The sequence below is a fragment of the Leopardus geoffroyi genome, chromosome X, assembly GCF_018350155.1.
Source record: "Leopardus geoffroyi isolate Oge1 chromosome X, O.geoffroyi_Oge1_pat1.0, whole genome shotgun sequence".
Classification (NCBI taxonomy): domain Eukaryota; kingdom Metazoa; phylum Chordata; class Mammalia; order Carnivora; family Felidae; genus Leopardus; species Leopardus geoffroyi.
Genome location: NC_059343.1, coordinates 45,119,515 through 45,132,657, shown reverse-complemented (window position 1 = coordinate 45,132,657; position 13,143 = coordinate 45,119,515). Strand labels below are relative to the sequence as shown.

General features: G+C 46.9%; 1 protein-coding gene across 5 annotated transcripts in view; it reads right to left on the bottom strand.

Annotated features, from left to right (window-relative positions):
* Nucleotides 1–3,038: 3,038 nt before the first annotated feature.
* Nucleotides 3,039–13,143, bottom strand: part of MAGED1 (MAGE family member D1) — a 55,152-nt gene continuing 45,047 nt past the window's right edge. The window contains exons 1-13 of one of the 5 annotated variants that reach the window (XM_045472519.1): nt 9,651–9,757; nt 9,034–9,107; nt 7,615–8,331; nt 6,290–6,958; nt 6,102–6,165; nt 5,799–5,878; nt 5,534–5,625; nt 5,231–5,310; nt 5,097–5,139; nt 4,771–4,833; nt 4,083–4,197; nt 3,451–3,836; nt 3,039–3,248 (exon numbers count right to left, since the gene is read on the bottom strand). In XM_045472519.1, the coding sequence (XP_045328475.1) occupies nt 3,459–3,836; nt 4,083–4,197; nt 4,771–4,833; nt 5,097–5,139; nt 5,231–5,310; nt 5,534–5,625; nt 5,799–5,878; nt 6,102–6,165; nt 6,290–6,958; nt 7,615–8,331; nt 9,034–9,078 (2,346 nt within the window). In that variant the 5' untranslated portion in view covers nt 9,079–9,107; nt 9,651–9,757 and the 3' untranslated portion in view covers nt 3,039–3,248; nt 3,451–3,458. Of the gene's footprint in view, nt 3,249–3,450; nt 3,837–4,082; nt 4,198–4,770; nt 4,834–5,096; nt 5,140–5,230; nt 5,311–5,533; nt 5,626–5,798; nt 5,879–6,101; nt 6,166–6,289; nt 6,959–7,614; nt 8,332–9,033; nt 9,108–9,650; nt 9,759–10,953; nt 10,958–13,143 lie in introns of those variants that run through there. The other 4 variants (XM_045472520.1, XM_045472525.1, XM_045472524.1 and 1 more) reach the window with 4 other exon arrangements.

Sequence of the window (13,143 nt, the reverse complement as noted above, 5' to 3'; positions counted from 1 at the left end):
TACAAAACTGCCAGGTGGAGATCTCAACTTCCAAATCAATGGAATCATTGTTGAGTAACCTGGTAGAAACATGCCTTGCTTGGGTATTAAAATCTCTAAACTGGTAGAGCCCAAAGTCACAAGGACAATTTTAAGTTCCATCACTTAGTTCTTAAATCTAGGAATTCTGGTTGACTAGATGGCATTAAATATATTGGTGACTAGTTTAGAATATATACTATATATTATTATTATATATTTTTATTACACACACTATGTATACTATATACTATATATTGTAGGACAGCACCTCTAACACATTGAGTGTTGTCTCTCAACTGGTGGCATAACTGTCTTTCTTCAATACAGTCATTATTCCATTGTATAAGGACAACTTTTTTCTAAGTGGTGCAGTGCATGATAAAACCAGTGAATTCCACGGGAATAAGCCAATCACCACACTTTGAGTTTTAAAGTGAGTCCCTTGATCAGAAGCAATGTTGCATAAAATTCAAAACTGTGAAGAATTCTTTGTAAGATCACATGTTATGGTGCAGACAGAAGTACTTGTAGGCAGAAAAGGCAATTCCATATCTAAAATACTCATTTATTCCAGAGAAATCATAAAGCCAACTAACTTCTCCATGATATAATGGGGAATAGTTCCTGTATACACTTAACCTAGATTCAATAAAATGTTGACATTTTATTGTATGTCTTATCCTCTCTCTCTCTCTCTGTCTCCACACACACACACACACACACACACTTTTTAAAATATTTTGAGTGTAAGTTACAAAGGTATTCTCTTTCAGAAAACAGTACAATAATCAAAATCAGACCACTAACATTGATATAATACTGTTATTTCATTTGGAGACATTATTCAATAGATTTTGTCAACTGTCCAAATTGTACCAAAATTTCATGAGCAGGGGAGGGACAGAATTAAATCTCTTCTGTGGTGTGAACAGGGCAGACAGTGCACTGAAGCCCCGAGTAGGGTGTGTAATCCACAGGGATGGAGCTAAGGGGGTTTCCACAGATATTGGGCCTCTTCTGCTATCCCCAAGCTCCAATGATCCAACCCTTCCTCTCTTCAGGCTTCTAGAATTTCCTTGTGACCTTCCACACCTCTAGTGTTGCCATAACCACATTGTTCCCTAAACTTTACCTGGGACTGATTGTCCCAAGACTCTTCCACCACTCAGCACTTAACACAGCTTAGAAGATCCACAGGGCTCCATCATTATTGTATAGATTAGATTGCTGCCTCACAAATCGCAAGAGTTGGGGGAGGCCCCAGAGATCACCTGTTCTCATGTCCTTCCCATTCCCAGTTGAGCAACTGAGGCTCAGAGAACTTTGAAACTACTAAGGGCAGGTGGGAGGACACCAATTGGCTCTTCTTAGACCTGATGTCTTCCCCACACATTACACAGCTGGTCTACATTCCCCTCCCTACAGCCCAGTCACAATCTGCACACAGCATGGAGCTGGGGGTATGGGTGGTGATGGGTATGGGAGTGAATGACACCTCAGGAAAGACCTGTGCCTACCTTGGGGGCTTGTGGATGGATTGGTTCTTTTCTGAGGCTGCAAAGTGGATTCCATCTACCTGAATATGGAAACTGTAAACACACAACGGGAGAAACCTGAGGTAGGTGAGGGATTCCATGGCATATGCTGGGATGTGGTGAAATCACCCACCTGCGCAGAAATGCCTCCTCAATCCCACAGAGTTTGGGTGTTTCATATCAACAGGTAGAATAACCAGCACCCAAAAATGTAGGAACCGTGGCCCAGGCCTGAGGTGACATAGAGATACAAGGCTAGAGCAACCCTTACCCAAAAGACCTTATGCTGAAATTCCCGAGTATTGCCTGAGAAAAGGGTCAGGATCCAGGCCTGGCTGAGTGGACCCTGGCAGTGAGGACAAGAGGCAGGGGAGGGGCTGGGTCTCCATAGTGTTGGCTCCTTCCTATTAATCCTGGGCTCTCCCCAGAATGTGGACATCTCCGGAGAACCTGAGGAAGCCCTGGACACTGTCCCTACCCACTACTGAGCCCTTCCCAGGAGGCTAAATTGCCTTTGCTCTTGTTTTCTACCCTGATAGCTCCTGTTTCTGCCCTTGCCCACATGCGTAGGTACCACCAGGCCTCTGAGGAAGTTATGGCTGAGGCCTAATTTCACCCTCACTGAGAGCTCTGCTTCCAGCAAAGACCTCAGCAGCTCAAGCCAGGTTCTTGTTCACAGTCACACCAAAAGGAAGGCTAGCTCTCACAAGGCCTTGTCTTTCTCAATTCTTATTCTCTAAGCAACAAAGTTTCCTCTTTCTCCCTGCAGGAGGGGAGAAGAGGCCAATGTGAGGCCTCCATTATTATCCATAAGAACTTGTCTCTGTGATGAGGCCCTGATCCTGTGGAGATGGGAGACTGGGAGGACTTTCTAGAGGGACAGGTTCCTGGGAAGCATATCCAGAGATGAGGAGGGGGTGCCTTATGAATCCACCTCTTTATAGGCAATGTGGCTAAGGGTATGATATCTTCCTACTCACATAGGAGAACTCAGGTACCTGGATCACAGTGTTCTCTGCTCCTACTCCTGCCCCCATCCTGGAGCTATTTCACTTTCCACATGGTTAATATAACCAACAACCTGGAATCCCAGGAACAGTTATTTTCCCTCCCTTTCAACCACCCTCTCTGGACCTTGTTATTATCTGGAGTTCTACCTCTTTTGTCTTCTTAATTGCAACTGTCTGACCACACACCCTCTCCCATTATTTCATCTCTTTTAATGTCACCCCAGGACACCTAGCAGCATGTCTATCACATATAATTCACTTAAGTATTACTTATAAAGTAGACCATAGTAGTTCTTGATTAACACTGTGTTCATTACTCCCTCCTTTGTTTCCTAATCCATAAGCAAGGTCTACCCATATTTTTATCAGTTGAAAGCTAATCTGCCCCTGAGGCTAGCACTGAGGCCCTATCTCTCCCATATAAACAAGTTGATCACTCCTCAAACATGGGAAAAACAGAGAGCACATCTCATTCATTTTGCAGTTTCAATGTTTATTTCTGATACCAAAACTTGACAGCACACAAGGGGGATAAAAGCAACAGACAAGGAACAGCAAATAAATTTATCTTGCATGCCACTTTCAGTCAACAGGATGTGGCTCTCTAGATAGCTGTGTTTAGAAGGAATCTGAGGCTTCAGCCTCACTCAGGGGAAAGACTATTGCAACTGATTAGCAATATCTGTGGACACAAGAAAGAAAAAAAACAAAATCAATGATATATATCAAATAGTAATATAAACACCAAATAGTGTTTCCCTATACTTTCTTCATCTTCCCACCATGGGTTTCCTAAGACTCCCAGATGGTATACATAAATACATTCCCATGGATCCTGTATCTACCAATGACCCTAACTGCCCAATACAAAGTGATATACCTACCCAACATCTCACTCAACCCAGAAGAAACCAATGGCACCAAAGTTGGCAGCGAAGTTGGCACTGGCTGTACCACTAGGGCCAATAATGGGGCCAGCGAAGGTCTGAGGAAATCTGGAGCGGGCATTCTGGTGGTATCTGGCCCAGAAGGTAAATGGGATTCTAGACCAGGGATCGCCAAAATCTCCTTCCTCATCCCAGGTCAGCAGCTCAAACTCAATGTCATCCCAGCTCCAGGGCCCAGATACGGCCTCATCTCCAATCCCCATGCGGGTTCTCGCCTCAGCCCGGGCCTCAGCCTCAGCTGCAGCAGCGTCTAGAGCATCCAACGCCTCATCTGCAGCCTCCATGAACTGTGCAGTCCAGTCACGAGGATCTCTCTTTTGAACCTGAGATGAGGAACAGAAAATAAATAAAAAAAATCCCTAATTGTATGAGTTAATATTTATGAAGTACCTACTATTTATTCAGTGCCCTACTTTGTGCTGCTGTTTACATAACAACGACAGTAAATGCCACCAGTAATGCAGCACTACCATGTGTGATATCTAAGGTCTCATTCCTGCTCTGGACCCTTCCCAGCCAGTCATACCTCATCCTTTGACCTATCAGCTCTAGAGCAATTCCTCTATTACCTCTGCAATGAATCTCAGCACTTTCATCTTGCTAGTTTCATGGTAGGAACGGAGGCCCCAGAGGAACTCATACTCAGGAGGGTTGCTGTTGGGCACTCGTCTGTAATCCAGGTACCTTAGAGCAGAAAGGTCTTTGTTTCCACCCGGGCAAGAATGGTAGTCCAACAATGAATGATACTATATTTTGACACCCCCAATTTCAGGTAGCAAGTCCCCCCAGACTAATTCCTAAACCTAGCATAATTATATTCTAATAGTCAGACCTTCAAATTCCTGTACCAGTGCTTCTACATTAAGTAATCACCTAGAACTTCAGGGTGGCTTATATAGGGTCATAGAAAGGACAATGCTTAATCTCACCTTTTCCATCACAGCTCTAGCTCCACATTCTTGTAATATTGTTATTAAGTCATAGTTGGTCCATTGCAATGATTACAGTGGGGTGTAAACCTCAGCCTTGGAAATGTCTACTGTGGGTATACTGGACAGGTTTCACATGCAAGATAATTATACTGCAGAAAAATCCAACCATGAGCAGTCCACTCAATCAACACTTCCAAGTACATGTGTGTTTTTCTATGTATATGTATAGGTATAGTGTAAGAAATGAGCACAGGAAGGACTGTCTGAGGCTGACCAGCACACAGAACTCATGAGGACCAAACAAAGGCCCTTAGACATCACTTACTTTTGCTTTACAAACTCGTAAGTAAGAAGTTTCCTCAGATCTCCAAGGAGAGGATGTCTCACCCTGATAATATAAAAAAGAAACCCATAATCAGAGACTATGAGATTGCCCAAAGAAAAGAAAAGAGCTTTCAAGCACAGAGGTCAGAGATGAGAGAAGAAGCATAGAGTTCAGGACGATTTCCCCATCCACCCAGGTCACATCCTTGGGCTCTGTACCTCCCCAAACCAATCCCCCTAGACCACTAGGCTGATGCAATCCTGGGACCATCCTCTGTTGCCAAAGGATGATATAAACAGGCAAGAGATGAGAGAGCCCAATCATACCCAGGACGCAGTCCCATCTTGCGTAGTGCCTCCCAGAGGACAGCTGCAATGGGAGGCAAGGGGAGACAAGGGACGGAAAATGAGCATGAAAATCAGGTTGTAGCCAACCCCCAGCTGCAGATCCAGCCACTCACCTTCACTGGCACGGTTGCCATTCATGAAGATGACGCCCAATATCACCAAGAGGAGACCCAGCTTGGGTGTGTCTTTGGTCCTAACAGAGTACAGAAAGTTATATTTTCAGCAGCCATCTGTATGAGACACCCCAGGTAGCTTAACCATATAGCTTACCCAGCATTCCTCAGCAAGGGGATAATTCTACCCCAGTTCTGACCATGACCTGGTATGTGACCCTGAATCTTGGACCCTGACCTACTTGACACTCCCAGAAAAAAAGCACTGATAAAGGCAATGTTCCATCTCCCTTCCCATCTTACGTTCCCAGTATGCCAGCCAAGGACTCCGGGGTACTGATGAGAATATACAGGTGTTCCTCTTTGTCAATCTCCTTCAGCTGAATCCCAAATTTCTACAGGGACAAGAAAACAGACTATGAAATTACAAAATCTAGCATAAGCTACCCATACTCACTTGCTCACCTCCCTGTGATACTTCAGCCCTAAATGCCCAGTAGGAATCCCACGAATCTTTGATATCAAGACCTTCCCTCATTATTCCTATTCCTCAGGGCTGCCTTCTCACCTTCTCCAGGACAAAGCATGCACGTTCAATGATTTCTGGATAAACATCAGTGTATTCACGGATGATATCCCTCAACATTTCTGTAGGAGAAGAGAGTACCTGAGCTGAGCAGGCGCCACAGAGCTACAACCCCTTTGCCAGCCCTACCAAAGGGAAAATAATCAGGGCCCTCAAGGATGAAACAAGAAGAATCAGCCATGGAAAGAGGGGATTCAAGGGAAGGGGACTATAAGCAAAGGGATGTCCACATAGCATGCAGTGAGGGGAAGGGCAGGGTGCCGGGGGAGGGCACTGGGTGCCTACCTGAGCGCTTGATGGGCACCTTGGTATAATCTTTAAGCATCAGGTACTTGACCAACTTATTTGCCTGGGAGGGGAAAAGGAAATCATTAAAGTTACTAAGATATTTATAGAAAACTTGATTACATTACAGATGGATGACAAAGACAAGAGGAAGAGAGGGAAAAGTGACTAGGGATAACAGTTCTTACTCTTTCCTGAAGAAGGGCCACATCTCGGGGCTGTGAGGCACCCAGGTTCTGTGAGGCACGCGAGTTGGGAGAGGGTCGCAGGTTTGGTGAGGGTCGTAGGTTCTGCCAGTCAGGTGGGACTGGCCAATCAGTGGGGATCCAGTCAGGTGGGAGTGGCCAGTCAGTGGGAAGTGGCCAATCAGGTGGTAGAGGCCAGTCGGGTGGTAGCGGCCAGTCAGGAGGGCCTTGCCAATCTGGAGGACCCTGCCAACCTGGTGGGGTCTGCCATCCAGGTGGGGTCTGCCACCCAGGTGGATTCTGCCAGGCTAGTGGGTTCGGCCAGACAACCGGACCAGGCCAGACAATGGGGTTTGGCCAGATCACTGGGTTCTGCCAGATCACTGGGTTCGGCCAGATCACTGGGTTCTGCCAAGCAACTGGGTTTTGCCAGGCTGGTGGGGTCTGCCTAGCTGGGGGGCTCTGACGTGCTGGTGGGGTCTGCCGGGCTGGCTGGTTTTGCCAGCCTGAAGGGTTCTGCCAGGCCAATGGGGTCTGCCAGAGCACATTGGGGGGTGCGCCAGGTGGGTTCTGAGTGGTAACTGGAACCGGTGCAGACCTCCATGTCCCTGCAGTCAGTGGGGCCCGTCTCTGATCCCCACTGCTGTTCTCATCCACATTCAAGTTATTAATCTGCATCATCAGAGAGAAGGAAAGTCCAGGGTCACCAGCTGTTTCTGTGGCCTCACCCTATCTATTCCAGGAAGGCCTCCTAAAACCCTCACCTGTAGTGACAGCCTGACCCACTAGCCAATGGTCACCCTGAGTCCTGGGCTTGTCTTTCACTGTCTTCCAGGCAGGAGTTTCATCTCTGAACCAGGCCAGGAGCAACCCAAGGGTGGGGCCTGAGGCTTCTCCTCTTCCTATGTCCACCACTGGCTCTGCTTGTACCACCCTGGACAAATCACTCAAGTCACTTCACCTCTCTGGGACTTAGTTTCCTTCTCTGTAAAACTGAGACTATGATCCCTACCTGGTATTATCTTGAGGATTTAATGAGATAACCTGTGTGAATGTGCCCAGCTCAACCCTAACACATGGTGGCTACTATGAAAAGTGTTAAGCTGAATTACATGCGGGGTGCATATATTATGTGTCCATGTCTCATCTCCCTATCAGTCTGTGGATATTCAGAGAGCAGAAATGATCACATTTATCTTGTTATCCCCTACAACCTAGCTGAATACAGGCCATTATATACATATGTTTTGTTTTGTTTAGAACAAATGAACAACCTCAGAGAAGAAAGGAGAGAGCCCAAAGGAAAGTGGAGCTAGGAGGGATCTCACCTTGCGGGTCCTCTTGCCCCGAATTATAGTCCTGGACTCCAGATTCTGAGCCTGGGAACCATCTGCTGATGTCTGTGCAGCTGCACCATCAGATTCAGGGATACCTGGGTTGGTCTCTACCTCAGTCTGGGAAGTGGCCATCTTGGCTTGGTTAATATTCTGGATCTGGGTATCAACCGTTGGGGCCTTAGTGGTGTCATTCCAAGCCTTAAAGGCTGTCTTAGGCTGAGTGTTGGCCACCTCACTGGCACTGAGAGACTGAGAGAAACTGTAGGTGGTATTTTGGCCCACTTTAGTAGTGGCACTCTGGGCCTTAAAGGCCATCTCAGACTTGTTAGCAGTTAACTCACTGGTGGTTGCTGCCTGGGAAAAATCATAGGCAGCATTTGGGCCCTTAGGAGCAGCATTCTGGGACTTAAAGGCTGCCTTAGTCGGTGCATTGGGCATGTCCTTGGCATTAAGAGCCTGAGAGAAATCATAGGCACCATTTGGGCCTTTTGTGGTGGCATTCTGAGCCTTAAAGGCTGTTTTGGGCCTAGCGGCAGCCGCTAAAACCTGAATGTCAGCCATCTCACTGGCTGTTGGGGGCTGTGAACTCTGGGGACTAGCATTCGGCCCAGCTGCTGTGGCCTGGTTGGTAGGTGGAGCCTCTGAAATCTGGATGGCCTCCATCAGGGTCTGCATAAGCAAGGTGCTGTCTTCTACGGAGGCTTCAGCCTGCAAATACAGGGGGAAAAATTAAATTTGAAGCGGGAGGGTAGAGGGAGCAATGCAGGGGAGGTGCAGGCAGGAGGATGGTGCAAAAAGGGGGAGGCACAGATCCAGACCACCAACAAGGGGCGATGGGAGGCGGAGTGGTAACAAAACGTGTGGCAGGGATGGAGTGGGGCACGGACTAAATGAGGGGTGGGGCAGAATGAGGAGTGGGGTCGAAGTGGAATGAAGGGGGCGGTGGGGGGTGATGGAGGAGGTTACAGCAGAGCAATGCGGTGTGCGGCAGCTCAGGAGCAGCTCAGGACAAGAGGTGAGGCAGAGCAAGGGTGCCGCCTCCAGGAGTTGAGGAGAATAAGGGGGGGTCGGTCGCAGGGATGGGTAAAGCAAGACAGACGGAGGGTGGCGTCAGGAGGTTGGGGGAGGGGGTGGCAGACTGCTCTACAAGCGTCAGGACTGTGGAAAAAAAATGGTTCCTTACCCAACCCGCATTCTCTGGGCAGATTGCCCTGACTACTAACAGGGTCTCCCCTCTCTCTAAGCAGGGACTGAGGGATGAAAAGGGATGCCCCTCCCCCCCTCAATAAACCATGGGAATTTGAAAGACGACGGAGTCTAGGCACGAAGAGGTAAAAATCAGATCCAGCCAAAGGGGCCCCAGGGAACTGTCGGCTAGGGAAATGGTGGGGTGGGGAGTGGAGATCTCACCTGGAAGCCGAGGAGGCCCGCACCACAGTCCATTTTCTGAGCCATGGCTCCTGTCCCTCTGGCAAGAGCAGAGCCTGGGCGGGGGGGGGGGGGGGGGGGGGGGAGCTGGGCGTTATACTACAGAGGGCAAATACGAAGGACCGAACTGGGGGGGGGGGTGTCTGGGGGTTGACTGTGGGGGTGAATGAGGCGCTGAATGTGAGGGGAACGGGCTGGATCGGGGTGGGAAAAGTGAATGGGTGTCAGGATGGTGGTTCTGAATCCTGAGAAGCTACTGCCGGAAAGAAGCTTCAAATCAGGGTTCGGAAAACCAGTAACAGTTCTGAATCCAAGGGGAATGGGTTAGGACTCGCATATGGTAAAATTGAATGGAGGTTTCAAATCAGGAGGAATCGTATGACAGTACAGATTGAGGTCGAGAAATCTGTGGAGATTTTTAACGATGGGAGGGGTTCGGAGAGCAAACAGAGGTTCTGAGTAAAGGAGGGTCGGGTAAGGGGTGTGAATCGGGGTTCGGGGAGTGGAAGGGGAATCAGAATCCGGGGTAAAGGGATCGAAATGAAAAATGGGGGGCCCGCACCAGGGGGCAGATGCCCTGTCTGGGGGCTAATTCTCACCTTGCCTCAGGCCCCAACCCCAACCCCCTCGTTGCCTCCCTTCTTCACGACTCAGAGGATCGGGATTGCAGTGATCGGCTCTCGGCAGCCGCACCCTCTCCTTGTCCAGGAGAAAATGCCAGCGCGGCAGCTAAGAAGACCCCGCCTCTCCGCCTAATATACCACCCACCGCCTCAGATAGTTGTGCGCATGCGCAAGAACTGACCGACCAAATAAAAGTCCCGCCCGCTTCCCCAACAAAAGCTTCGTCCTGAACATCACGGTGCGCATGTGCAGTGGCAAGCAATCCCGCCCCTTTGCCAACACACCACCCCACCACCAACCAGGTCGACAGTATACCAGGGTCCCACCTCTTTCCTCAATATCCCCTCCCCCAAACAGATGCGCGGCGCCTTTAGGTCCCACCCCTTGCCCCACACCGGCCCCCAACCTTTTCCGCAATGCGTCTCCATTCTATCCCTCCCATCTTATGGCCCCTCCCGTCGGGTCGGCATGCATCGCCACCCCCTTGCCTAGCACCACTTAGGTCACTGTTAAGGAGGTGTCTGTGTGGGGTCTCTAACTGCAACAAGTGCTAGGCTCCCGCTAAGCTTACCTACTTTGGGACCCAGGAAAAGGAACAGACAGAGAGAATACACTGTTGGAGATAGAACAAGTCTGCACCTGGCACACAAATCTATATGATCCCCCTCAACAGATCCCAGACTCCTAAACATTGGATTCTTTCCAGCAATTTGTGCAGCTCCAACCATGCCTTATCTTGTGTGCTAGTGAGATGGGGAGGGAAGGGCACAGCTTAAACATCACAGTACAGTCTGTGCTGGAGCTTGTCTTCTCACAGCAGCCCTGGGAGGTGGGTGTCAGCATCCCTATTTTATAGGTCAGGAAGCTAAAGCACAAATACTATATAAACTAGACAAGGCTATAGAGCCAATAAACAGAAAATGTAAAACGCGGGCCAGGGCCTTCTTGACTCCAAAACCCACGTTCCCCTAGTTTTGGCCTGGGACCTGAGGCACCCTCCCCTCTTCAGGTTGAGTGACAGATTTCTCTCTCTCTCTCTCTTTCACACACACACACACACACACACACTCCCTGCCCTGTCAACACCTGCCCCAAAGAAGCAAGGTTTGTGTTCTCCAAGACTTAAGCTCATGCTCTGCACACAGAACACAGGTAGAGGCCCTTAGTCCCCACCCCCTCTGTGTGGTTCCATCCAGGTGTGGGGATTGTTCTTCAGGATTCACTCCCTACTCTGTCAGGCCTCTCCCTGTGAGTGGCACAAACACACTGCCCATGAGGCCTTGCTGGTGCCCCCTGGAGCGGCCAGGACAATCAGGCATTTGTGTGCCTGACCCATGGCAAGCCTGGATTCAGAGTAAATGTTTACCCTGGTTCCTTCCAGGCTTGGGTCCTCAATTCCTGGGATGGACTGCTGTGCCATTCTATCCATAGCTGTGTGAGCCTGCTCAGGTCATTCCACTTCTCTGAGCCAGCTTCTCAACATGCAAAATGGGAAGCACAAATAGCACTGACTGGAGTCCGACCCAAGGACACACATGCTGCTATGCTTCCAGATGACTGGAGAGTCAGAAAATCATACAACAGATGTGAAATGACTCAAATTGAACTGATAACTTTCCAATAATCCAAGGCAGATCTTTGTACATTTCACATTTGTTCTGGCATCAGCTCCAGCCAGGAGTCTGCATATGAAAGAAAGCTAATGCTAGAAAGGATGGCAGCATTTGGTCCCCAAAGGCCAACATCAATTCTGCCTGGCTGGATGACTTTCCTCATCTGTTGCATAGCAACCTCCCCTGTCAGCTGCCTGTTTTTTCTCAGCACTTCCTCTGTAAAGTGTCTGCAGTGGTACGTGATCAGACTCAGGAAAGAAGGTCTGAAACACCATTTTGAATGCTATCTGCTTCTGTATCTGTATCTACAGTCTTGACTTGGCCTATGAATTCTAGATCCATAATCCAACTGTCTGCCTCACTTCTGCAATTGGATAACCCTTAATATTTTCAAATTGAACAGGTCTCAAACTGATTCCTTTGCATATATCCTCTTCCTCAAACACAGTGTGTTTCTCCTTTAGTCATGCCACTCCCCCAATTAGAATAAAAGCCTTTTAGGGAGATGAATTTTTGTTTTATTCGTTGCTGTATCCCCTGTATCTACAATGATAACTGGTATATTTTGTATGCTAAAAAATGTTTGTTAATGAATGAATAAATCCCACCATCCACCCTGTTGCTCAAGCAAGAAACCTGAGAGGCATTTTTTTTCTTTCCTGTGATGAATTCACTTACTTTTCCTCATTATACAAATAATGCATATTTGTCATTAAAAATTTAAACATTACTTAAATATTTTAGAAATTAAGTAAACATCACTCCCAATGGCACCACCCTGAGATAACTGCTATTAAGATTTTGATGCTACCTTTTCATGTAACACTCCATGCGTATATATTTACATAAATGGGATTATATGTATGCTATAAATGTTTTAAATTGCATTCTTTTGCTTATTGCCTCCCATTCTTTTCACCTCTACCTTCATCTGCCAAACATACATTTTAACAGCCATTTTTATATTTTTCCATGGTCAAAAAGTCATTTTTTACTGTTTTACAAAATTAAGATCATATACACTTTAAATGCATCAGAGTTATTTTATTAGTTAATGCTAATCTACCAAATTCATTCTTTTACATTGCTGCATAATATTCCATGACAGGGATGTACTCCAATGTAGTCAACCATTTCCCCACTGATGGTCATTCTAGTTTCAGGTTTCAGGGGCACATACATACAAACATTACAATTAGATATTTGTTACATATATTCTTGTATTTTATGTTTAATGTTTTTCATTCCTGTGACCAGATGCCCAGGAGAAAGACTGGCATACTCTATAGTGCTTGGTAATATGAAGACTTTTCCAACTTTTTGCCAATGTGATGTGTATATTATTGGTATCTCCTCTGGTTTTAATTTACATTTCTCATGTAAGCAGTGAAACACATATTCATATATTAGTGGACTGATTAGATTTCTTTTGTAAAGTAGCTGTGCAAGTCTTTTACCTATTTATTTTGTATTGTCTGTCTTATTTTTTGGACTTCTTTATACAGCCTTACAGATGCTTATTGAAAACCCTTAGGACTAGATATATTTCAATTATTTTTTCACATTTTAGTAAGGAAATACTATGTATATAATTTATATTACATAACAGTTCGACATAAAGGCCAGATATTCACTTTTTCACATTCTCTCAACAGCCAAGAGAACGTGGTGTAGGATTTACCACTGTGGTAGGGTCTTGAAAATTTTATTTATTTTATTTATTACAGTGAAAGGATACTGATTTTAAATCAACAAAACTAAAAAGTGCACAGGAAAGACTCCATGAGAAACCAGGCATAAGATTCCAGTTGTCTTTTCTCAGTGGAGTTGTATGGCCCATGCTCAAATCTCCCAGT